Source organism: Lepidochelys kempii, chromosome 10 (assembly GCF_965140265.1).
Source record: "Lepidochelys kempii isolate rLepKem1 chromosome 10, rLepKem1.hap2, whole genome shotgun sequence".
Classification (NCBI taxonomy): domain Eukaryota; kingdom Metazoa; phylum Chordata; order Testudines; family Cheloniidae; genus Lepidochelys; species Lepidochelys kempii.
Window position 1 is genome coordinate 79,494,010 of NC_133265.1, and position 27,761 is coordinate 79,521,770.

The window sequence follows — 27,761 nt, forward strand, 5'->3', positions numbered from 1 at the left end:
CAGTGTACTTATCTTGCATGGCACCATGCTACAGGTGGTCGTCTCTGCTACTCAAAGCATGTCCTCACTGCAAAGTTAACGTGAGTGAGCAGCACCCAGGTCTGAGAACCTGGGTTAGCCTTGCCTGGGAGTGAGCAGCCACACTGCAAAGCCTTACCTGAATTATTATCTCCCCATTTGTACCCTGCTCTCCGTGTGTTGCTAGGACTTCCAGGGGCACATCCCCTGGTTTTTTGTGCTGCAGGAAGTTGAGTCGCTTTAGGATTCTTTGCCAGTAAATTGTGGGAGAACCTGTCTGTCCTGGGCACTAGAGGACTATCAGCACTTGAGTGATTTAGCCAGTGTCCTCACTGCAAAGTGGGCAAGTTACCAGCCCATGTGAAAGCAGCATTCAAGCTCAAGCCTACCCCATCAGCCACGCCAGCTAGCCCGGGTTTAATGAACCACCAAACTCAGGTGAGAGGGTTTTCTGTGGACCAGAGTGGGGGTTAGGAGAACACCTAAGTAAGAGCCCAAGCTAACTCTGCAGTGAAGACATATTAATGTCCAGTTTCAAGAGTGCTAAGAACAGTCATATTTAAGGGGGAGTCTTGAGACCCATGCAGTCAGGGTCTAGGACCCACAGACTCCATATGGATGGCCCTTGCTTCCAGGGATACATAGGAGTTGGGGAGGCAGGCCCTGTGACGCTGGCATGAGCTGGCACCGGGCCTGCCAACATCACCACATTTCAACTGGACACTGACAGACACATAGCTAGGATCTGTCTGGCTCATTCATGTGTTAGAATTGATAAAATAGGCATTCAAATGACGAGACTGCATTTAGTGTTTAAGCTCTATTAAATTCTTGTGAGTTGCTGTATTTATTCATCTTACTTGTAATATCGGTATTCCATATCCTGTTGTTATATTTGAGCGGTTGTACTGAGAGCCTCTGTGACCAATGAATCGCCATACAGGAGAGGAACATTACTTAGTGCGAAGAGCTGCTCTTCTACAGAAATTGTTAAGACCCTCCAGAAAGAGGAGACCCATCGATACCAATTGGGCTGTGGTTGAATCTTACAACTGGCAACTCCTTACATCTGGACCGACAAACGCCCAACAAAAGGACTAAATGGTTCCTATTGCTGTTCTGCTCTCTTCCCCATGAAGATGAGTCCAGGTGGACTCTTCCCATCAGCTAAGTTTGTAGCTCAGAGCACATGGCAGGAGAGGGATAAAAACCCCAACCAAAAGGAACTGAGGATCTCTATGCTGCCTGAACTTAGGAGGAGTTTCAAGACATAATTAAGAGATCCCCAGCTGGGGACAGCTCTAAAGGACAAGTAGAGCTTGCTGAATAGGGAACCCTATATTATTTTTTGAAACCTGACTATGACTTATTTGTGTGTTTATGTTCATTTGCTTTAGGCCTTGTAAATAACTCTCTAATTTCCTTTTCCTATGTAATAAACCTTCATATAGATTACTACAGGATTGGCTGCAAGCATTGTGCTGTAGGTCTCACACTAAAATTGACCTGGCGTAAGTGACCGGCCCTTTGGGACCAGGACTAACCTGAATATTGCTGTGATTCTTGGCATAAGGGGCCATTTAGCACAGAAATACGCTCTCCCCGGTGGCAAGACAGATGGGAGTACCCACCGGGACAGTCCGTGACTCCGTGTTAAGGCTGTCAAAGTGCCTGAGGATTTGCACTTGGTGAAGTTGGTTGGTGAAATCTAAATTTACAACTCACAGCCAATTTGGGGTTTGGGCCCTGGTTTTTAACCCTGATGTTTCAGAGTAGCAGCCGTGTTAGTCTGTATCCACAAAAAGAAAAGGACGACTTGTGGCACCTTAGAGACTAACCAATTTATTTGAGCATGAGCTTTCGTGAGCCACAGCTTCATCCGATGAAGTGAGCTGTAGCTCACGAAAGCTCATGCTCAAATAAATCGGTTAGTCTCTAAGGTGCCACAAGTTACCCTGAGGTTGGTATTCATACTCGTGTCAGTGTCAGGAGCATCACAGGCCCCACAACCTGCTCTGTGGAATAAGGAAGTAAATTTGCCCCTCAATGACATGAGACTCTGGGTGAAATCCTGGCCCTATCCAGTCAGTGGGAGTTTTGCCATTGGCGTCAATCGACCAGGATTTCACCCTCTGCAAGAAATCATCACAGAGCTTAAGCTCACTCCCTGGCTTTAACTTGGGAGAGGGCTATCTCAGACCATTGTGTTAAGAAGGCAAACTCGTACTACTTTCTTTGTATAACAGCCTATGAGTATTAGGCCCACAAAGACCCTGCCACTTTTAGGGCCCAATCTTTTCCCTCTGTCCTCAAGGCAAGTAAGGTTGGGCCTGCAAAGACTCTTTCAAAATGGCTTAAATATTAATAACTGTGCATCAGTAAAAGTCAGCAATTGGTTTTATAAAGTCCCTGCTGCTGCTGCTCCAGCTAAAAACAATCGTTTCCCCATACTATGTTCAGGTGAAAGCTGCATGGCTTCAATCAATTCTGCTAATCGATGGTATAGTACAATAATATTCTTGGGGATTATTCTCAGCATTTAACAGTTTCTGATAAATGATTTTCCACCCCCAACCGTGAGGTTTAAAACAACCATTAGTGCACTTGGCAAGGAATAACACTTGTTAAACTTGCTAATGAGGTTAAAACAGGTGGAATCAGCTGAGCACAGCACCTGACCTAGGAAAACTTTTTTCTTTCTTTTAAATTCACCAACAAGACACTCTTCCAGTCACTGATTTTCTTTTGGAAACTGATCCTTAGTATCTGTATTGTTAATGTGATTTTACCTATGAATGGTATTGGATGTGTAGCTGTTGTGAGGTAACGAATTGTATTTTCTGAGCAATATAGAAATATTTAACACTTCTCACTTGTGCTGTCTGCTGCAAATTATTGATTTTGAAGGATTTGATCCTGCTGGCCTCACTCCAGCAAAACTCTGACGTCAATAGGAGTATTGCCTGAATGAGGTCCAGAGGGGAAAGCAACTCTTCCTGCTCTGCTAAAAGCAGGAGAGCTGCCCACGCTCCTAGGATTGGGGGAAATGCAACTCTCCCTCCTCCTGAGCTGAAGTAAGATCTCACCAGGCTATGGAATCTGAATTAGGAAGAGCAAGAGGAGCTGCTACCTAGCTAAGGAGTTTCTGGGGCATCTTGCCAGGACATGGAGAAGCAGCAGCACCTGATGGAGGAAGGGAAGGTGTCCCCAACAAGCAGCATGATCTGCACCATGTATCTCCCTGATATAATCTGCACAGGTTGAACTTGATTCACTCACACAGGCACAGGCACGGCGAAACCACCCTCACACCCTGAGCAAGCAGGGGCTGCTGTGCCTGCAAGAACTGACTCCTGGGGGAGAGCAGGTGGTGTCCAGACTGGTGCCTTCCTTCAAGGGCTTAGTTGGGGAGGGCAGTTTTAAGTGAGGGCGGAGCCCTGCGAGCAGAGGTGGCCCAGGGGATGGCTTTGAGTGGGAGAGGAGTCCCAGCTGCCAAGAACACAGCTAGAAGTGGTAATATATCCAACACACACAACATCCCTCCTGTGGCTAAAAATGGGATGTCAGAGAGAAGTGAGCACTTCCATCACATACAGAGGTAGGAGCATACAAAGGCCTTCAGATGAAGCAGGAGCCGATTTCTAGACGGTCAGGTAAGTACTTCTATCGTGTACGGGCAGGGCCACACAGAACCCTGCAGCTGAAGGGAGATTCCATTCCTAGACAGCAGGGCCTCGCACTAGCCAGTTCAGCTCGGTTATTTTCCAACACCCTGCTCTGATTTATGATCAGCCCTGGTTTATTCCGATTACTGAAATAACGCTGAGACGTTCTACATTCCGACACTGGTCTTGTGCCTGTCTGATTTAAATTGTGATAAAGGAAGCATGTAAGACAATGCCAGAGTAAATGGGCTACTATCAAAAAGCAATTATAACATCAATTACAAGGGCCAATTTCTGCCCTTAGATGTGCAATTGGAGCCATGGTGACAGGGACATAGGCAGAACTTGGCCCTAAATGTTCAAATGCAGTCTCAAAGCTATGCAGCCTTGGGGAATCTAGAAATCACTTCAGAATTGCACTGCTTGCACATTTTGCTAAAAGTTACGAACCCAGGATATTAAGTGAATTCCCCTGTGGCACAAATTCAATCTATCATTCAACCTAGCCCCGGTGAAACGTATTTTTTGTATCCCAAAACACTGTCACATGTCCATAATTCCCTGATTGCTGGCTTGCCATGAATTATGGCCCTCTTCCCATGAAAATCATATTTTCTGTCCGTAAGTGACATCGCTGCACTGCCGATTGATTTTCATAGGCAGAATGTGTGTATTGTGTGTGAGAGCGAGAATGGGTACACAAAAATGTTATTACTACAACAAAAAAAAAGATCAAAAGTAGACAAATTGAGAACGCCTGACCACGCTATGCTTCTTGCATACTTTGCACGACAACACAAGACCTATAAAATAGAATTCCACAGATTTCCCTAGATGACTTTTAGTCCTGTAGTGCACCGAGGAAAGTATTGATTTTTCAAACGAGATCCTTGTTCGGTCATATTCCAACTTCCATCAAACAAACCTAACAAAATCCTTCCCTCTCACCGCCCCACCCCCCACCAAAAATAGGTGAATGTGGCCAAACTGCTAAAGTTACAGCTGTTACTGAAGCTGGGCAATTACACAACATGTGTCCTACAGGGCCAAAATCAGATTTCATTTCAGATGAGTCCACACACTGCAAATGGAGGTCATACCGATGAGATCAGGGACAGAGGGGCAATTTGTTTGAAGATCATGCTACAGTGTTTTCAGAGAGCTAGACTAACCTTAGTGGGGATGCAATATTTATATGAATACAATAGTCTCACCTTTAAAAGAAACTGTGGCAAAATACTAGCTACATTTCAAAGTTATTTAGGGAATTGAGCTGAAATAGAGATCCAGGACATATGTTACTGTACAACTACTGGGGATGATTCTGATCTCAGGCCATCAACATAATACTTCTGTGACTCCACTGATGACCCTTGGTTGCGCAAGTGCAATGAGGGCAGACTCAGGCCCATTGTCTTGCCTTTGTAATTAATTGTTAAGGGAAACCATTTACTATTGCAAGAGTCAGATTTGTGGTCTGATTCATGACCCATAATCCATGCACTCACTCCAAACCAGAAAAAAGCCTTTGGAGACAGAGACTTCTTTTCCCTCTACATATATTGTCAGAAGTTACTGAGATTCTGGTCAACCTGTGTTGGCCCCCTTGAAAGGGAGGTAAATCTTATGTAGTATTTACATAAAGGTAACTTTTATACATTGTTTTTAAAAGGAGTGTGGAAGTGGCTAGATTTAGGTTGCAAAAGACCCCCAAAAATCTGAAACCTGTGAATGTGGACAGACAGTTTCCGATCCTTCTTGCACCAGTGTTTTGCCAATAACTCTTCTAACTTCAGAGCAGTTCTTCCACTGGTTACTGTATGGAAACTGAGAGCAGACTTTTGCCTATTTATGTACAGTATTTGTACAAAGATGCTGCAGAAGATAGCTGGTCTGCTTTTAAAAAAAACTTGAGTCTTTTTTCAAGACTGCATACATGATGTGCATCTCCCTAGGTATTGGGGTAGTTTCTGATTCCTTACTGAGGCAGTAAAGACCTCAGGATTTTGCCAAGTCTATGAATTTGGATTGTGGGCATGAAACCATCTGTTTGTTCTGTTTGTCCAGTGCCGAGCATAATGGGGTTCTGATCTATGACCAGGGCTGCTAGGTGCTCCAGTAATACAAATAAATAATCGTAATATTCATCAGGGATGTTACATGGGATTTGTATTTTTAAAGCACAGTAAACTTTGGGCATAAATAGGTTGACAGTGTCTCTTTACCCACTGTATCCAAGAAAGTGAGGTTTAGAAAGTGAAAATATCAATGGTTGAAATACTGAGATTGAGAGAAATTTAACCTTCCAACCCCAATTTTATTTTTTTTTTCCCCAATGATATCACTAATGCTCCAAGTTTCAAGCAGAATCTCCCTGGAGGACTTTAAGAAATATTTATTAAGGGGATTGCATGTACCACAATATAACCAACCTGTAATATGGGGGCCTTGTCTGTTAGCTCCCCTTTTGTGGCAAGACAGGGGGTACACCAACCTGCTGCCATCCCCCTTTATAACACCACACCCCGTTTTGCATTTGTCAAGACCTTGTTGTGACCAGAGCCCTCCTGGCCAGAACCTCAGTAGTCTCCTTTCCCTTTAGGATAGTGGGGAGCCAGAAGCCGTGGCTCTAGTGGGGGCTAATCAGCCCTCGGTCTCCTGCCTTTAAGACCCTTTCCTCCAAAAGCCCCTGGCTGGAGTGGGTAGGGGATGGGTTTCCAGCCCTCTCCATTGGGTTCCAGCTCAGGACCCTCGTTTGGCGCAGCCAGAGCCAGCCTTTCGCAGTCCCTTGCTGCTCCCTAAGCTCCTGCCTACCTCTCCTGTTCTGTAGGCTCCCCCAGCCTCTGGAGTGTTGGATTTTCTGGAAGCTTCTCAGTCTGCTGCAAAAATCCCTTCTCAGTCTCTCTGGCCACCACCCTGCCCTCTTATCCTCACAGCTGCTGTGTGGGGCTGCCAATCAGCTCTGATTGAACAGACCATTGCTTCATTAACCCTTGGCTGCCAAACCCCCAGAGTGTGTATAGTCCCAAGACACAACCACATGTGCATTTAAAGTGAAATGCTACAGTCTTACAGAAAAAAGTCTGTAAGAGGAAAGCATTGGCAGTGTCTCTGTATGCAGTCCAGAGAGGAGTTTATACCAGGCCTGGCCCTGCAGCAAATATAGATTTCTCCATGGTGATCTAGCTCTAGGTGGATCTTGATTACAGATACAGTAAAACCACACGGGGGAGAGGAGAACCGGACATCTGTTTTGATGTCTTATGGGTTCTTTTACACAGCACTCAGTTCAGAATTGCTAACAGGCGCTTTTCAATAGAGCCCAGTGTGGATACAAAATGTGTATTCGCATCCAATCTACGATCCACAGGAGTGCTCCACGGGTATAAAGCAGCGATCGGCAGATTTGCAGGGCTTTAGATATAAAATCTGGGTCCGCCTCCATCCACAGGCCACAAAAATGGGCTATGGAGATATGTGGATTTTCAGAGCTCTGCTTTCCGAGCAATTAGCCCATTTCACCCTGTTCCCTGACTGAAAACAAGCAGGGAACCAGAAACGACTGAGCACCAATTTCATAAATGGCTCCCCCTAAAAACCTACAAATGACATGTGCCCTGAAGTCACTTCCTCTGGCCATTTCAACCCATCACACATTTTTAAGTTTACTTTTTGTTACTAAAGTTTCCTGCTCCTTTGCTCCATTACCTTCCACAGGGCCAAAGTGATGAATGCTGAACGCACAGAACTTACAGCACTATATGAATACACTGAAAGCTAGCATGGCCACCAAGAGCACCATTGCAAGCAGCAGTGGGCCAGTTAGTTTCACTCTCCCCACCAGCACATATTGTTGTTTTGGGGGTTTGCTCTCATAGATGCTGAGCACCCACAATTCCCGGAGAAGTCAACAGGAGCTGCTGCAAGTACTCAGCACCTTTGAAAACATCAGGCTCATATTGCAAAAGTACAGGTTTCAGAGTAACAGCCGTGTTAGTCTGTATTGACAAAAAGAAAAGGAGGACTTGTGGCACCTTAGAGACTAACCAATTTATTAGAGCATAAGCTTTCGTGAGCTACAGCTCACTTCCTCAGATGCATATCGTGGAAACTGCAGCAGGCTTTATATATACACAGAGAATATGAAACAATACCTACTCCCACCCCACTGTCCTGCTGGTAATAGCTTATCTAAAGTGATCATCAGGTGGGCCATTTCCAGCACAAATCCAGGTTTTCTCACCCTCCACCCCCCCACACAAATTCACTCTCCTGCTGGTGATAGCCCATCCAAAGTGACAACTCTTTACACAATGTGCATGACAATCAAGTTGGGCTATTTCCTGCACAAATCCAGGTTCTCACATCCCCCCCACCCCCATACACACACAAACTCACTCTCCTGCTGGTAATAGCTCATCCAAACTGACCACTCTTCAAGTTAAAATCCAAGTTAAACCAGAACATCTGGGGGAGGGCGGGGTAGGAAAAAACAAGAGGAAACAGGCTACCTTGCATAATGACTTAGCCACTCCAAGTCTCTATTTAAGCCTAAATTAATAGTATCCAATTTGCAAATGAATTCCAATTCAGCAGTTTCTCGCTGGAGTCTGGATTTGAAGTTTTTTTGTTTTAAGATAGCGACCTTCATGTCTGTGATTGCGTGACCAGAGAGATTGAAGTGTTCTCCGACTGGTTTATGAATGTTATAATTCTTGACATCTGATTTGTGTCCATTTATTCTTTTATGTAGAGACTGTCCAGTTTGACCAATGTACATGGCAGAGGGGCATTGCTGGCACATGATGGCATATATCACATTGGTGGATGTGCAGGTGAACGAGCCTCTGATAGTGTGGTTGATGTTATTAGGCCCTGTGATGGTGTCCCCTGAATAGATATGTGGGCACAATTGGCAACGGGCTTTGTTGCAAGGATAAGTTCCTGGGTTAGTGGTTCCTGGGTTCCTGGGTTAGTGGTTAGGCTGTTGTGTGGTATGTGGTTGTTGGTGAGTATTTGCTTCAGGTTGCGGGGCTGTCTGTAGGCAAGGACTGGCCTGTCTCCCAAGATTTGTGAGAGTGTTGGGTCATCCTTTAGGATAGGTTGTAGATCCTTAATAATGCGTTGGAGGGGTTTTAGTTGGGGGCTGAAGGTGACGGCTAGTGGCGTTCTGTTATTTTCTTTGTTAGGCCTGTCCTGTAGTAGGTAACTTCTGGGAACTCTTCTGGCTCTATCAATCTGTTTCTTTACTTCTGCAGGTGGGTATTGTAGTTGTAAGAAAGCTTGACAGAGATCTTGTAGGTGTTTGTCTCTGTCTGAGGGGTTGGAGCAAATGCGGTTGTATCGCAGAGCTTGGCTGTAGACGATGGATCGTGTGGTGTGGTCAGGGTGAAAGCTGGAGGCATGCAGGTAGGAATAGCGGTCAGTAGGTTTCCGGTATAGGGTGGTGTTTATGTGACCATTGTTTATTAGCACTGTAGTGTCCAGGAAGTGGATCTCTTGTGTGGACTGGACCAGGCTGAGGTTGGTGGTGGGATGGAAATTGTTGAAATCATGGTGGAATTCCTCAAGGGCTTCTTTTCCATGACCCAACACTCTCACAAATCTTGGGAGACAGGCCAGTCCTTGCCTACAGACAGCCCCGCAACCTGAAGCAAATACTCACCAACAACCACATACCACACAACAGCCTAACCACTAACCCAGGAACCACTAACCCAGGAACTTATCCTTGCAACAAAGCCCGTTGCCAATTGTGCCCACATATCTATTCAGGGGACACCATCACAGGGCCTAATAACATCAACCACACTATCAGAGGCTCGTTCACCTGCACATCCACCAATGTGATATATGCCATCATGTGCCAGCAATGCCCCTCTGCCATGTACATTGGTCAAACTGGACAGTCTCTACATAAAAGAATAAATGGACACAAATCAGATGTCAAGAATTATAACATTCATAAACCAGTCGGAGAACACTTCAATCTCTCTGGTCACGCAATCACAGACATGAAGGTCGCTATCTTAAAACAAAAAAACTTCAAATCCAGACTCCAGCGAGAAACTGCTGAATTGGAATTCATTTGCAAATTGGATACTATTAATTTAGGCTTAAATAGAGACTTGGAGTGGCTAAGTCATTATGCAAGGTAGCCTGTTTCCTCTTGTTTTTTCCTACCCCGCCCTCCCCCAGATGTTCTGGTTTAACTTGGATTTTAACTTGAAGAGTGGTCAGTTTGGATGAGCTATTACCAGCAGGAGAGTGAGTTTGTGTGTGTATGGGGATGGGGGGGATGTGAGAAAACCTGGATTTGTGCAGGAAATAGCCCAACTTGATTGTCATGCACATTGTGTAAAGAGTTGTCACTTTGGATGGGCTATCACCAGCAGGAGAGTGAATTTGTGTGGGGGGGTGGAGGGTGAGAAAACCTGGATTTGTGCTGGAAATGGCCCACCTGATGATCCCTTTAGATAAGCTATTACCAGCAGGACAGTGGGGTGGGAGTAGGTATTGTTTCATATTCTCTGTGTATATATAAAGCCTGCTGCAGTTTCCACGATATGCATCTGAGGAAGTGAGCTGTAGCTCACGAAAGCTTATGCTCTAATAAATTGGTTAGTCTCATATTCTCTGTGTATATATAAAGCCTGCTGCAGTTTCCACAATATGCATCTGAGAGAGTGAGCTGTAGCTCACGAAAGCTTATGCTCTAATAAATTGGTTAGTCTCTAAGGTGCCACAAGTACTCCTTTTCTTATTGCAAAAGTAGGTTTGGTTCTTTACAGTCCTGTATAAAGACAAGAGACGTGCTCCTGCTCCCAGTGAAGTTTCTGAGCCAGATTCTACCTCTGTCACTTATGCTGAGAGCTCACTAGTCACGGGGGAAGGGAGGCAGAATCCGATCCAAGGGCAAACTTTTGTTGGCTTCAGCAGTTAGTGAGATCAGATCCAAACTCCCTGCAGTCAACATTTCCTTTATCTATGCTCATCTTTAATTCTTGTTGCTGAGATTTTAAGTGAATTTAGTGCTCCTTGATTTCAATGGGAGTTCAGTGCCAAGACACTTTTGGAAATCCCACTAAGCATCTTTAGGCACCTAAATACTTCTGCAAATCTGTCCCTAAGTCACTTTTGAAAATGGGACTTCATCTCCTAAATCACAGACTTTTTTTTAAGACACAATTTCACCCTCCATGGTTACTTGCTAAGTTCCACACACATTTTGAAGGCCTGTTTAATAATTAAAATACAATCTATTTGCATTAAGCTGTATAGGAGCCTGGTGGTTTTCATAAGACATCATGCAGTATATTGCACAGCATAACTAATGTCACTGTATGGAACCATTTGGACTTAATACTTGAAGTGACAGGCTCATCTGGCGTCACTGCTTCCCAGCAAGCTTAATATCAGCAGGATCTGTGGTAAGGAATTCAGAGGAAGTGATAAGACAAAAGAATCATTCCTCACACGCAAGTTCCTAATGGTAATGTAAAGGGGAAACACTGTATATGATTTCTGTGTTCACCATTTAAGGTGGAAGTGGAGAGTGGCATATATAGGTTATTAAATTATCTTGGGAAATCTGAAAGATTGTTCCACACCAGCTTTCTGAATGGTTCTCTGTTGCCATTAGAATAACAGAGCTTACAAGTTTCAGAGTAGCAGCCGTGTTAGTCTGTATCCGCAAAAAGAACAGGAGGACTTGCGGCACCTTAGAGACTAACCAATTTATTTGAGCGTAAGCTTCTGTGAGCTACAGCTCACTTCATCGGATGTATACGAAGACTAAGTAAACACATGAAAGTTCACTGAGGGTCCTATTGATGACCCTGTTTTATCAGATATGGCACTGTCGTATGTCACTTTTCTTCTGTTTTATATGCTCGTCAAATGTCCTTGTAGTGATATTGATTCATTTTCAGTTAGAGTTTAAAAAGGTATAAGGCAGCCAAAAATGGGAAGAAAAAAAAATTGACCCAGGTTACCCGTAGCTCTTCTTCTGAATCAACAAGGGAATCTGTTTGAGATTTGTCCCCCTACTTCTGATAGCTCTAAACATCAGGGAAGCTATTGTATGACAAAGAACAAGGAACCAGTCAGGGAGGGTCACAGCTGGAGGAGACTACAATAGGAGAAAGTGAAAAAGATGCTAGCTCAGATTTTGTATGTGCACTAGGAGTGCTTTTTAAAGGTTAACTGGATTTACTTGCTATTTCTCTCTCTCCTCCCTGCCCCTCCTCCCCCACTCCCACCTCCCCGCTCTAAAACTACATCAGAGCAGAGGAAAATAATTCCATTAGAGAGGGACGGAAAGGAGTGGTTAAGAAAACAACTTTAATTTAAAACATGTATTTCATTTCACACGCCCTCTTGCTTTTCAACCTTATGGATTTCAAGATGTCTCCACGCTCCCAGACTATCCATCACAGTCACAATTCCTTTTTGGGGTGAAAACGTTTGCCATCTTCTGGAGTTTCACCGTGCCCACTAAGGGTAAGTGCCTCACACACAAGCATGCAAGGAGGCAGTGATGCAAGGGAGCTTGTCCACATAGGGACATCCAGAATCCTGCTGCTTGCACTCACCTCATGCAACTACTCGTGCAAGTAGGTGCTTATCAGCATGACTATGGGCCGAGCAACCTAGGCCTTGGACTGCAACATGTGGGCCACGGTAAGAACCATCAGCAGCACCACCCATGCCAAATGGATCACGGCCTTGCTCCGCACCGGATAGCACTACACGGATGCTGAAGGACGGACATGCTGCACCTCCCGCAGCAGAGTGTCAGCCCCACAAGCCACAAACACCACAGCAGCTCTGGCTGCCAGAGCCAACAATATAGCTTAAAACTTCTTTGCATTAAACTGTAATTCGAAGATTCATATACAACCATTATTCATGCAAGGGGAGCAAAAAATGGGAACTGACACAGACTGGACTAACTCAGTTACTTACTGAGGATTGACAAGCCCATAATAAACGTGAATTGATTGCATTGGTGGCAATTATCACTTACGATGATTTCTCAATAATCACATGGCATGCATTATAATCCAGTAATTGTCTTATTCAGTATAGATCCTTCACTAGAGCAAATCAGCATAACACCACTGAAGAGCAGTGAAGACAGAGGGAGAGGAAAGCGGGAGAAGACTCAAGAATGAGGTGGGGAGCAGAGAGATATTAAAGCAGAAGTGTAGCAGGGAGAAGGTTACATAAAGCCTCAAAAGCAATACACAGACTCCATTGACTTTGATGGAACTATGCCAATTTGCACCAGCCTGTCTTTGGGAACTCTCCATTTAAAGGGCTACCTAGAACTAAGCAACTAAACCGAAGAAATATATGCTTGGATATTTGACTTTGAAAGTGAATTCACATTTGACTGTATCTGTGACTCTTTCATGTTTGCTTCCCACAACCCCCCCCCCCCCTGCACTGGAGCGCTGCTAACCCAAATACACGCGTGAGCATTGTTTAACCTTGATCCCGCCTGTTGTGTCCTTCGATTGTTGTATTTCCTGCCTACAGCCTGGAGTATGCAGAAAAGTGTTTCTCTTGTCATTCTACAGAAATAGCAAGTCATTCTACCTCCTTTTCCCAGATAACCAGGGTGCCTTAATTTTTTCTTTAAATGTTTATCAACTTTGAGACTTTCTATAGCCTCACACCACCCCTTCTGCTGTTACATTCTTCTCCTTCACTCCTCTCTCTTTTCATGTCCATGAAGTGTCCTCCTTCCACCCCATCTTCTCCATATCACCTTCCCTTGGTGGGACCTCATTATCCTCTCACTTACACTAGTGTAACTCCCTTGACCTCAAGGGAATTACTCTTAATTTACAATGGCATAAGGAGAAGAGAATCAAGCCTGACACATCTTTACCAATGAGGTCCGCACACTCTCCCTTACCTTAATAGTTGCCCCATACCTTGTCTGAATCACAGGGTATGCTGGCCCTTTAAGAGGGCTGGGGCTCACTCTTGCCTGCCTCCCAAGGTAGAGGGAATGAGCAAGCACAGGGATGGGAGCATGTGATCAAGAACCAGGCATGCTGGGAGACAGGAACATCAGCCTGAGCTCAATGAGAGACTGAAAGGGGCAAGGCAGCTGCCTGAGCCGCTCTACAGCGATTCTCCTTAGCACCCATACAGAGGGGCTGGGGGAGGGCCAGCCTGCAGAGAGCAGGACCCAGCTAGGAAGGATAGAGAATGGGGAGCTAGTCCCTTGGAGGAAAGACTCAGCAGGGACAGGAACTAAGAACACTGCTCCAAAGGCGTGTGTAGCTAGGAAGGCTGGTGGGGAGGGGGAGAGTTCTTGTGTATCCCTGTTACTCAGCCCAGGAGAATCTGTGTGAAGTTACACAGAAAGTGGGCATAAAAGGAGGAATTCCAAACAAACTGTGTTCTCTCTGAGCTGAGAACGTGTTTCCCATTGTCACTTCAATTCCATAGTTACTAAGGCCACAGGAACAATGGCCTTCCACACCGTGTGTGTGTGTGTGTACACACAGACACCCACAGAAACACACACCTATAAAATCAGAGAGAGAGAGCATATATGTTCTCTGCTATAAAGTGTTTATGTATGGTTATATCATTTCCATTTATTTATGAGGCATTATTGATGCACAGAATGCTGGGTGCCTGAATAACATATCACAAAGGCTCTTACAAAAACCACTAACACTGGCATAACACATTTCTACAAAGATGAAAAAAATATTGTTTGAAACCTGTTAAGACATAGCCCTGGTCTACACTAGGACTTTAGGTCGAATTTGGCAGCGTTAAATCGATGTAAACCTGCACCCGTCCACACGATGAAGCCCTTTTTTTCGACTTAAAGGGCTCTTAAAATCTATTTCCTTACTCCACCCCTGACAAGTGGATTAGCGCTTAAATCGGCCTTGCCGGGTCGAATTTGGGGTACTGTGGACACAATTCGATGGTATTGGCCTCCGGGAGCTATCCCAGAGTGCTCCACTGTGACCACTCTGGACAGCACTCTCAACTCAGATGCACTGGCCAGGTAGACAGGAAAAGAACCGCGAACTTTTGAATCTCATTTCCGGAGACTGCGGGAACTGTGGGATAGCTACCCACAGTGCAACACTCCAGAAGTCGACACTTGCCTTGGTACTGTGGAAGCACTCCGCCGAGATAATGCACTTAGAGCATTTTCTGTGGGGACACACACACTCGAATATATAAAAACGATTTCTAAAAAACCGACTTCTATAAATTCAACCTAATTTCGTAGTGTAGACATACCCTTAGAAAATATACTTTAAGTTACAGGACTGCTGGCCAAGAGAAATTTAAAATCACAGGCCAACATTTAAGATTTTAATGATCCACGGGCCGGGGGGGGAGGAAATCAACAAATCTGACATGATACAACCAACTGCTATGACTATTCAGGAAGTTCAAACTGCTGATTCAGAGTTTTCCTCAACTGTCCGACTTTTACACTGATCACAGACACCACTATTTTTCATTTCATCATAAGAACCCTTGACTGCTGTGTCAGTGCGTTGTTGCATCACATGCATCAAACTGCAAGTACTGGAATTCATCCAGATGGCAGGAAGCTTTAGAATTGTTACTTCTACTGCACAGATGTTTCACAATCAGGCCAGATGGCGCCAACAATATTTTCATATAATTTTTTTTTTAAATAAAATGACACCATATATGCAATATTGTAAACCCAGCATAATGCTAAGGTATGAATTGTCACACGAGTAGAATACAAAATTATATATGGCAATTTGTCGCTGATATTATTTAAAATATTAGTTATGGAATATACTATTTAAAAATCATGATAAAAACCCGTTTCCAAAACTCACTCATACATAATACCACCTTATCTTACTATTGTAATAACTGTCAGGAACCCAGATGTGGGTGGTCAGGCCTAGTAGCTGGAACTGGAATCAGATCTAGTGATCAGAGCAGGAGCAAGAAACTGAAGCCAGGGGTCACAGCCAGTAATCAGAGCCAAAGGGTCTGAGCCAAAGTCAGGAACCAAAGCCAGGACTCCAGTAGGGAAGCAGGGCTGGAACAGACTGGGCAGGAGCAGGGCTGGAAGAAGGCTGGGAACAAGGCAAGCACAGAAGAAATCGTAGCTGTGGGCATAAGCATTGAGCAACCAGAGATTAGTTGCGGCCGTTGGGCTTAAGAGACTTCTTGACTTCCTCTAGTGAATCAGGCAGGCCCTGCTGTGCTCATAGGCTGCCCCCAGACCTGGCAAGCGCAGCTCCCCGTCCTCTGTCTGATGGGAATGTCATTCTTCATTGCTCGAAAGAGAATTCAAAGGTTGCAACTTGAGCTGGCAACTGACAGAACCACAAACATCCTCATGTGCCTCAACGGACCGTGATGGAGCACCACTCTGGCTGACAGAGTAGAGATTCCACCAGTGAAATCCACAGTTTCTCTATCAAGACTGCTAGGAAGGGGGCCAATCAGTCGTAATACTGACAATAGTTTTGTAACACAAATAATTGCCCACGGGAGGCAAGCTAAGATCACCTAGCTTCATCCCAGAGAGCACCACCACGACACAACCAGGTTCAGACACGACTGACCTGGGTCAGGTTTGAACCAACAACCTCAAGCTAAAGAACTCCATTTGCCATTATCGAACCTCTGAGCCATCCAGTCACATTGCATAGGGATAGATATGAGAAAGTGAATGGAAACAGAATACTAGCCTTGAAAATTAAAAATAAAAAGCCATCTGGTAATTGAAATACTCCATAACCCAAAATATGAAGAAAAAGTGAATTTCCATTGTCCTGTCCCCTTTGACTTTTTTTCCTGCCAAGGATCAATATACAAGGGTTGGGGTGGTGGGGAGAATATGGTGCTTTCTGCCTTCCCCTACACTTTTGTAATGCCTGGATCTCTGCCCCTTGTGCTACCTAGGACAAATTTCTCCTGTGGATGCTTTATATAAATCTGATCTGCAAGAAAAGATTAAAAGGGACAGACTGAAGAAAGCACTGGTCTCCCAGACAAAAAGCAGTCCATTTAGTGAATTAGGGGCTCTTTCCACCTGCCGCACTTTTTAAAGGGAAATCCTCAATTACGCTCTGCTCAAAGGGCAAAACAACAAAAGACCCATGTAACGTTCTTTTTTAAAGCAGTAGGAAGCATTCAAAGCTGCTTTATTTACCACAGATGCTAATCTAGTTGGTACAATTTAAAAATCCTTCCTGAAGGGCATTTGAACCCTTGTTGTTTCAAAAAAAGATTCTGTAGTTTATGCACTTGCTTCGCCAAAAGCTTCCCTTAGCAAACAAAGTATACTAAATCATAGTTGCTCTAATCTACTACCCGGAGGATGCAGTTTGTCTTCAGAGGCAGCTCACTGGAAAGCTCTGTCACGTATAAATATATGTAGAGAGGGGGATATCATTTTGTACAACTCCCAGACTGGTAGGGACCATTTTTAAGACACCAATGGGGGAAAAAAGTGTGCACTTTTCATGTCTGATTGTTTTGTTTTTTAATCTTGCCTAGTGAGGCAATAAAAGCAAATGCCACAAAGACAAACTCCTCCCTCAAAGTTAAATTCCCAAAGCTATATGGTAAGATGCTGAAGTAGGTTAATTCTCTAGCCTTTCACCTCTGGACGTGAGTCGCATCCATCTTAGGTCACCAATAAAATGAGATTGATGGGCTCAATGCACTTCCTAATAAACATTCCTCTATAATGGAAAAGCAGCACTCTGCTCAGTACAATTCAGCCCCAATGGCACTCTCTGTTGAAAAATTACCAGTATTTAACTAGCGAGGGGTCATATAAGTTGTAACCAAACGATTCAGCCAGAGTTTCGTGAGCAGGAACGTCACAAAGCAGCTGCCAATGTTAGTCCAACTCCTTAGCAACAAGGTCAATCCTTTGATTTATTGTATCCCAAATTCATCACTAACAAAATGATCCCAGCCACAGAGGCCAGCTTGCACTCCTGCTGAAGGCAATGGGAGTTTTCTTGGGGACTTCAAGGAACTAAAGATGAGAACCTAGCAGAGACAGGACACTGAATTAGCAATTAGTGTTACACTGCACTCTGAACTGTTCTATGCATTTTACAGACATGTAAAAAGACTGGTCCCTGTCCCAAAGAGATCTCACTCCAACTAGACAATGCAGAATTGGGTGGACTTACAATTCAAAAAAGAAAAGTATCTGACCCCCTCCCTATCTACCACTTTTCATAGTGCATCATCATCACTGACATGAGAAGGGTGAAAAAAGGCACCACCGAACGAAAGGCAGAGCCAAGCATCTCTGGATTACTTGAGTAGTTAAGACTAAGCAAGCTAGATTATATCAGTGCTAATTCACACTGGAAATACCAACACAACAGGTGAGAAAAAAGAATCTGACATTCCTCTTTAAAGGGACAACAAACAAGAGGGGAAAAGGATCAAATAACAAAAAAGCCTTCTCTCCTGCTTTTAATCCAAGAAAGAGCCAGAAATAGAGTTTAACTCAGCCTTCAGCAGCCTAAGCATGTCATTGTTAATTACAAAGCTATTTAACTTTTGCAAGAAATAAAGGCTGCTATTAATGAAAGAAGACCCAATTAGCCTTTAATCTACACACTGTTTTTTAATCAAACTTTCTTTTGATCATCATACACACTGTGGGATATAGTCTCCCCTCGCCACATGCCATCTACTCCCACTAATCCTAATGAAATAGATTTTAAAGGACTGGCTGAGTGAAGCAATGTGGAGATGCATCTCTTCTGCAGTGGCTGGAGCTTCATTTCCCCAGTGGGACCCGGGATCTGTGTCGTTTGGAGGGTGAATCCAGTCTCCAGACTATTCCCCCTCCTCTCATTAAGGCAGCATTGGAAGGGAATTCAATGAGATTAATTTCTCAGTGACCCCTGATCTCTTCTTGGGAATTCTGCCATTGGAGGGAGCAGGATACTTTAAGCCTCTAGGAGAGAGAGGGTCCAGTGACAGTAGCAGGGTAGTGATCACCATGTTTAAAAAACACACACACACACACACAACAAAAAGTGGCAGGATGGTTAAAGACAACAAAGACGGGGTGGTGGATGAGACGGGGAAGAGATGGGAAGGACCTAAGTTGTCTTCAGTGTTGAAAAGGGTGTATTTTGCACTTCAGGGAAACCAATGCACATAAATGAGTGAGAGCTATCCCTTGGTAAAACATAGTGAAGACCGGGCACTTCAGTTTTAATGTGAGATAAACTCACTGAGATTAACCCCTGGAAGGTGTATAGAGCTGTATACCTCCTGGTAAAACTGATGTGCCTGGACTTCTGTGTTTTTACCTTGGGATAGCTCGGATAGATTCATGCACATTAGTTACTCTGAAATTTTAAAAAATACAGCTTTTTTAACAGTGAAAATAAAGACCACACAATCTGCTCCAGCTAAGTCACTCTCCTAGAACAAGAGGGGAATTCCCTTTGGTGGGTTCTGTGATGACTGCAGTTAAGGATCAGTGAAGAACCTGATCTTTAGAGTGGAAATAGCTCTTGAAAATGAATATGGACAAAACCAGTGTGGGACATGACACATTAGAAAGAGAAAGAACCAGGTAGACAAATGTTATACCAGAAAGATACACTGTGCTATCATGCCCTGATATTTTGGTTGGAAACTCAGAGTATTACTATTTTTTAAAGTAATGTGGCAAACATCTGGCACCTAACACTAATGCAAACTATCTGAGATTTAGGCATGTGCTTAAAGTTAAGTGTGTGCTGAAGTACTGTCCTGAACTGGAATGATTTCCTGAATCAGGGCCTCAGACTGTAAAGATCTGACCTTCAGAGATGCTGAGCACCCACAATTCTAACTGAAGTTGAAGGAGCGGTGGATGCTCAGTAGCTCTGAAATCAGCCCTCAATTTTATTGATTACTATTGTATTAGCATCTTTGATTTTTCTGCACCTTCTGGGTGAAGATATTTTTTAATTGTAATGTATGAATCCAAATGGTATACATACGTATGCAGAAGTCTCCACTTTCATAATATCCAGGGCAGCACTGAGATCTTCGCCGATACATTGTTCTTAGTCCTCTTCGATATGCTGTTTTATAACTTATTCTAAATTGCAAGACAGAAAGCCATTTGACAGTATTGGAAATCAATGCCTACGGTTGGAATTATATTTGTGTTAAATTATAGCAAGGAGAGCATTCAATAATTACTTTAAAATGCATGAAGGCTTTTGATATTAAAAAAACACCATTAAAAAATCAATATGTATTTTGAAACTTGCAATAGAACATGTATTATAAACACAGTATTCGCAACTATCAGTCTACATAGCCCTTCTTGGTACTACTATCTGAGAACATTGTCACAGAACTAAAGAGAGGTCAAGCAGCTTTTTCAAGAATAACCATTCTTCTGTGTTTCAGCAAGGTCAGCTATCAGCGATGGGATCAACACAATCTTCTATGGAAACTACCTTTTCAGTATGCCACACAAGGATCTATTGCGAGGCAAGCTGTATCTCTAGTTCGTTACAGTAGATGGGGAAATTAACCCCCAAAGTGTATTGTCTCCACTCGGTAATTATTCCCAGACTTCACTCCCTTGCAAGATGGCGTAACACTGCAATCAAGAAAGCACCGTAAGGCAGCTTTCCCGATCAGCAGCCGCTAATGCAAAAAAAAAAAAAAAAAAAGCCACAATAGGAGTTTTAGCTTTGTCCATGCAGCAGAGAGGACAATACTTTGGAAAATGTACTTTGGCTCTGCCTTTGATGTTCTTTCTATTCGACAAGTCAACCCCACCTAGTCTGCTATACTCCAGCCAAAACAATAGTCTTGGCATGAGCAGTTCAACTTCTGTGGCCAATTCTGGGCACCAGACCACAGAAACTAAAATGGAGTTCCAAACCTACAAGGTGTTGAGCGCCCTCAGTTGCCACTGAGTCAATGGGAATCGAGACCAATTAGTAGCTGCTGGCAGGAGGAGACCCCACAAGAGGATCAGTTGAGCTGGGTGTTTATTTAAATGACTTTCTACTGGGAGCCAAGCTGCCAATAGCTGATTTCACACCACCCAGGAGAATCTGATCGGATGGCAACACCTTTCACTCCATGCTAGAGATGGAGATGGGTCCCAAACTCCAAAGTTATGGGAACTTCAACTTCAGATTTGGCTGCAAACTTTGTAGCTTGGTCCCATTTCTAGTCATCACCAACCTGACCCACATTCAAAATAACAGTCTAAAAGAGAAAGAAAGACTCTGACACATTCCAAGCCATTTGGTTCCATCTTGCACAAGGCAATCGAACTACTTTATGTAGCTCAGTGGTTCTCAAACTTTTGTACTGGTGACCCCTTTCACATAGCAAGCCTTTGAGTGCGACCCCCCTTATAAATGAAGAACACTTTTTTATATATTTAACACCATTATAAATGCTGGAGGCAAAGCGGGGTTTGGGGTGAAGGCTGACAGCTCGCGACCCCCCATGTAATAACCTTGCAATCCCCTGAGGGCTCCCAGTCTGAGAACCCCTAATGTAGCTGGATCAAAGTTCAGGAGAGAGTCACTGTCCCTCTCCTGGTTTCCTAAATTGCCCTGAACTCTGGATTTCTCAGTGCAAAGTCTTCTGAAATACATATCATTAGTCAGGAGGATTTTGTTGCAGAAAAGCCTGTGTTTCCTTTGGTATCAGGAAGGTAACACAAAGGTGTGGATATACGGGGAGATGAAAAGGCAAAATAGATTAAAATATCTTGGTAACAGCACTTACCGATGTCTAGTGCACTTGAACCAGTTCAGTATATCAGTACATCTCGTATAATAGATCTGATCGAAAGGGTGAGCATAAGATTCCTGCACGGTCACGGCATAGCTAGGAACAGACAATGAAAAAGAGGGAAAGGCAGTTCTTTACAACGTGAAAGAAAAACTCTGCTTCCTTGACCTGCACCCACACCTAATTCCAGCCTGAGAAATAACTAAATCAACAGCCTTGGGAACTATGGGCCTGATCCAAAGCCCAAAGACATCGTCCTCCTTTTCCTCCCCACTTTCACCTAGAGGCAGAATCCCTCCTAGAGCTTCTGCTCCCAGCTCGGACCATTGCATATAAGGCACAACTTAGACATTTATGGAGTATTTCCAACTGATTTAAAAATCCACTTCTTTCGGAGTTAAGAATAAATGTTCCCCAAAAATGCATTACGTGTTTTAAAAGCTGGGAAGGGCAACAGGTACACACTTTACTTTTTCTAAAACAAAACTTATGTAGAGCAAAATGGTTTGGCTTAGAAGATCTAAAAAAATGCTCCATGTCTTTAAATCATAATCAGGGGTCTTCCTATTAGGACTGTTAATTTTTGCTTGCATACCAAAATGCTAATGTGAGCACATACTAACTTAATGCTGCTGAGTTTTACCAGCATGGTGGGATTCTTACATTTCATTTTATGATGAAGGAGCATCATTACTTCAACAAATACTGGGAGCACCAATCAAACTGGGGATAATTTATAAAGGGTCTCAAGGGTGTTTATTTTTAAACTGCACAAATTTAATCCTATGTAATTTGTAGCAGAAATAACCTGGGAACTAATTGCAGATCATAAAATTATGAGTTAAGTGCTGTCTGGGCATGGTAAGGTTTTGAGATTTGGACAGAATGTGATATCTTTTACAGACCTGAACAGATTGCAATGTGCAGAAATTGGGTAAACTGGTTAAAAATTACAAAGACCGAAGACATTGGTAAGATGTCAGCAGTCATCCCCCATCCCTACATATTACTTATTTTGTGCAACAGGTACTACTTTACTATTATTAATTATATTTATTTAGTTGAGGCTGGTATTTTCAAGAGTTTAAGTGACTTAGAAGCACAAATCCCATTGATGTGGGAGTGAGAGGTATGGCATCCTTGAAGAACCTTACTGAATTAAGTTTTAAGCATCTTTGGAGTCCATTGTATTAAATGCAAAGGTTATGTATTATTGTGGGCTGGGACTGCATGCAACTTCTCTAGCAGGGCAGATGGGATTTGAACCCTGGGAAATGCTATAAACTTGAAAGAACTACACTGAACAATGGGCCAGACAAAAATGGACTTTTGGGACCAACAGTGTCCAATGTTAGCCTGGGGAATCTCTAGGGGGAGGTGAATGCAAATTTCCCACCTCTAGTAATGCAAAAACCCAGACTTTTGAAGCTGCACCCTAAGGAGAGGGCCACTGTCACTCTTATAACCTGAAGATTAAAGGCCAAGATGTGTAAAGGAAAGACTAACCTATTCATGGGTAAAGAACCCTTGGTGGGGTGTGAAGGACTGACTCCGACCAGAGCCCTTGTTGGAGTTGGGGTGATCTCTGGTAAGCTTATCAGCATGTGTGTAGGTTCTTTTATTGTTTTCAGTACATTTTCTCTGAAAGGCTTTCACCTTAAGAATAAAGGTACTTGCTTATAAAGAGCCATGTGGTAATTTTTAATGGCTGGCAATTCCAGCTGTTCATAAGCCTTCGCAGAGAAAGCAAAGTGCAGACTCTTCAGGCAGTCTGACTTGCTGGGGACAACTCACTGTAAGCAGGGTACTTGGCAGCCTGGAAAAATCCCAGTCAGAAGTGTGGGGGGGGGGGGAAAGACGTGGGTTTCTACCCAAGATAGGTGACAGCTGAGGAATTGGGAGCCTAGGGTTGGGTGTCCTTAAGGGAACAAGGAGGGGAAATACTGGGGCAGTTTGTTGAATTGTGACACAGTGCTCCTAGATCACTTAAATGCTTTCAAAAATTCTACCCATAGCCTCCTAGGTGCGCGTGTTGCCAGACAGTCAAACACAAAGCTGAGAATCGTGCACCCTAAGGACCGGATCCTGCACAGATCTTCCCTGCACCCTGGCTTTGCTCACTGCAGAACCTGGACCTATGAGCTAAATCCTGCAAGCCCTTAATTAAATCAGTGGTCTTGATCACGCAAGCAATCCCATTGTACTCAATGGGACTGCTTGCATGATTAAAGGCTTCAGAACTGCACTCTTAATAACCAACAATGTCAAAATATTTGCCTGGAGAGTTGACTCCCATTGAAGTCAGTTGATTGGGCGATTAATACATTGATCTACCGGTCGTATTTCCCTACTACCTGGGCAGCCCGGGCTTTCACAAGACAATCACTTTTGTTCTCTGTATAACAACTTGCTGGAGGTTTTTGTTGGTGGTGGGTTTTTTATTTACATTGCTCGTTATTAATGTAAAGCAATAACATTCACGAATCTTTATTATTATTTTATGATCTTATTGGTTACCCAGCCTTACACCAACTTAATCTTTTTCGGTTGATTTATTAACATCAAAGTAACACAGTCGTCTTGGTCAGTACAAACAATCAATTTCGCTATTTAATTTTTGTTTCTCCTTCACTGGGCCTCTAGGTTGCTGACTTTCTTCACACAAAATCAATATTTTATTCCTGTGCTCTGAATGCATCTCCCAAACCAGGACTGCAAAATACCATTTCTGCACATGAACATGCTTCTCTTTGCAGCTGCATTTGTCCTGTAAGCCACTTCACGCTCTAACAAAAACCTCCAAAAATCAAACCATAATGAACTTCAGAAATGCCACTGTGCGACATAGGCATATTTACTCTGGTTACAGGATCCATGCTTGCTGTAGTATGAGCTACGGAGAAATGTTAGGGCCCCATTCACTCCTACGTTGGAATAACACACGTAACTGGGATGGAAGCTCCCTGAGTTAAACCTAAAAGTGCAGCAACTTTAGTATCTGTGGTCTCTGCAAATGGACCCCTGCATCCATATGGAGCCCCACTGAAGGCAAAAGGGCTCCATGCAGACACAAGAGCCCACCTGCACAGACCCAGTTATGGGATGAGAGCCTATCACTATAACAAAGATGTGTTGTGAGCAAAACTATCCTAATTCACAATTGGGGTCTCTAGCGCACAGAGCTCTCTAGTCTAGAGGTCTGTGTTGCATATTCTGCCTTCGTCTCACATGCAGGACTTTCACTGATGTCGATGGGAATTCCGCAGGTGAAACTAAGAAGTTCAGAATGCACAATACAAACCTGCACATTGTACCAACAAAGGATCAATACTTAGTGCCAACGCTGGCAAGCACTGCGCTCAGCCACCTGCCTGGAAATCTGCACCCCGTAATTGAAGAGGGAGAGAGACTGAAACCCTGAATGCACGGAGAGAGCTCCTGTACACGAAGGAGCATTCCAGAGCAGGACAGAAGATAAGTAGTATGGTACTATGTTCCCTCATGCATAGCCCTGGCGCTGATTATTTTGGATGCTCTGAATCCAGACAGGTGCTCACTAATGTTGCCTCTGCAGCATAGATCAGTGTCTGTTCATGCAGGGTGGTGACAGAATTTGACTCCAGGTGATAATTCTGCCTTTACAGTGAACAAATCTGAACTGGCTATCTAACAAAGAAGACACTGCTTATACATTACCTTTCCCAGTGACTACAAACATTGGGATCATCTGGATTTAAGGACAGAGTCGTTTTCAGCAAGAAAGACAGGGTAAGCACTTTTAGAATCCACCACAACAGTATGCAGACCACCATCCTTGTTTCTAGAGGAAGAGAACAAAACAATGTTCATTAATAGATCTCTATGAAAGAACATCTGCTTAATATTTCCCAACGCTAGGCCTGAACTTCAGCACAAACTCATTTTGATCCCCTTCCTCACACTCACAATGAACTGTAAACAATATTTCTAAGTGACAGTTATTTATTATCATGGTGTGGACAGAAAGGTTTATGAGTAGAAATATTAATAAATAAAATACTGACATCATAATAAAGTCAGTAAGTGGCCTATGCCTCATATTTTGCTACAATCTAGACGAGTCAATATTCAGAACTGAGCAATCAGGGATGTATTTACTGGAGAGCTCTGGAAAAAAACAGATGAGACTCACCAAATAATTTCTTAAAGAAACTATATTAACATGCTTATAACTCGAACTAATTTATAGATTTACTGGAAAATTCTCAGAAAATTTATCCTCTAATCAGAGCCATTGCCGTAAATCTGTGCGGGATACATTTTATTATTCATATATGTTTGAAGAGGATTTAACTTCTGCTTTAAGTGAAAATCTCAACACAACCTTAATAGTGGGGCTGATACCTGCAAAAAGGCAATCAGCCCACCATTAAGGATGCAGTGAGGAGGCATGTCCTAAAGTTATGAATCTAAGCAGATTTCAGTAGGTTTGAGCTTAAATTTGAGGGTGAAGCTACCCAAGATACCAATACCCATGATTCTCCCTAAGAAGATTTTTGATACCAAAGATCATTAAGGCTGCTTTCACAAATAAAGTAAATAATTGAGCCATTAAAATAATCTATACTCCTATCAGCCCAGGGGTGAAACCCACTCCCATTAATTTTAATGGGATTTACATGTATCAGAGTAGACTAGATCTCAAAGACATATGCTTATTACATGACTGAGGGAAAATCAATTCACTTTTCAGCTTTTATTAAGAGGCGTCCATTTAGAGTGACAGAGGTCAGCTGATTGCACCATGTCCTGCTAATGATGAAATAAATGATAGCCATGTTGAACGTCTGCAGTAGAAATGCCAGAACTCATTTGGTTTGGATTCTTCGCCATCTAATCGATGTTATAAGGATATTTGTACTGATGAAGATTTCTACATAGATCAATATAAATTGAATACACTGTATCTGTCAGTGTTGTGGTCACGGAGGTTAACTGAAAATCACCTAGGGCCAAATTCCTCTTATCTTATTCATGAGAGCAGCTTTCAAAGAGACTACGAAAATGAGCAAGCGAAGTAGGATATGATTCCATAGGCTCCGCTGTAACCTCTTCATACTCCTTGCATCAACTGTCTCAACCCCAACTGGCCTGGGAAAAGGCTTTACAGACCTCTTCTTTACATCGAGGCTGCATACTTCGATCTACTAATCTAGACTTCTCAAAACGACTACCAATGGAAAGCTGGGATGGAAAACTTGGGGCTAATATGTCACACTGCATCCAACGATGCAGTCTCTTAAGGAAATAAAGTATTAAAACTCAGTGAACAATAAAATTCCAATTTCCATTTCAGGCATTTAACATAAATATGTCCTCCTCTAATACAGCGCTGTAATCAACATGGTTCCATAACTTAACCTCAGACACTTCCAGCAGGCTTCCCCTAGCAACAGAACAGATCTCCCTTCTGCTATCTACAAAACACATGGCTCTCATTACATTACCTCACTGCAGGGACTGGCATAAAGACCACATTAAGGGGTTGATCCTGCCCAGCACAGATGTTGCGTTGAGCATATAAGCACAAAGTAAAATGAACAAGAGAGGGATAAGCAGGGAAAGCTGATCCCATATTGGGGCCTGATCCAGAGCCCAGAGAACAAGATGGAAAGAATCCCATTGATTTCAGTGGGCTTGGGATCAGGCCCTTGCTGTGAGGCTCCAAAGCTATTCCTGTCTGGTCGCTCTAGTAAAGAGAGGAACGCATAGCAAAGTCAGCATGCTAACGAATGAAGAATGCACTTAAGCCTGTCTCTATTCAGGCTTGCCCATTTCCCACCCACACCTGCTCCAAAGCTTATTGAAATCCATGGAAAGACTCTCCTGTCCTGCACTCAAGAGATGAAGGGAGCTGGTCATGAGAAGATCTCAGTCTTACTTCCTCAGTGCAGAGTGTTTAACCAGAACTGCCCCCACACCCTGCCTGGGCATGGAGGAAAACACCATTGACCTCCCAGCTGCTCACCTGCAAGGGCTTGTACAATAAAGGCCTACCCATGCCGGTGTTTAAAAGTTTGCTGAGAGCAGCTTAACATTTCTTCCTAGAGAACAGTATGTCATCTGGAAACGTAATGTGCCTCAGAAATGCACAATGTAATATAAGGGTGGTTCTTTAACAAGAATATCTACAAAGATGCACCCAGTATATTGCACTGATTAGCTACTATTTGAATAATTTTCAAGAACAGAGGACCAGCTCTAGTGATCACTATTTTTATCAGTTGCAATTTACCCCATGTAGATTTG

General features: G+C 43.4%; 1 protein-coding gene across 15 annotated transcripts in view; it reads right to left on the minus strand.

Annotated features, from left to right (window-relative positions):
* The window catches only part of MEGF11 (multiple EGF like domains 11), a 387,570-nt gene that overhangs the window by 252,652 nt on the left and 107,157 nt on the right, over positions 1–27,761 (minus strand). For all 15 annotated transcript variants that reach the window (XR_012154103.1, XR_012154102.1, XM_073304382.1 and 12 more), the window contains exons 3-5: positions 25,170–25,293; positions 21,468–21,569; positions 19,703–19,803 (exon numbers count right to left, since the gene is read on the minus strand). Coding sequence is in view for 13 of the 15 variants with exons in the window: in XM_073304382.1 (XP_073160483.1) it covers positions 19,703–19,803; positions 21,468–21,569; positions 25,170–25,285 (319 nt within the window). In the remaining 2 variants the exon portion in view is untranslated. The remainder of the gene's footprint in view (positions 1–19,702; positions 19,804–21,467; positions 21,570–25,169; positions 25,294–27,761) is intronic.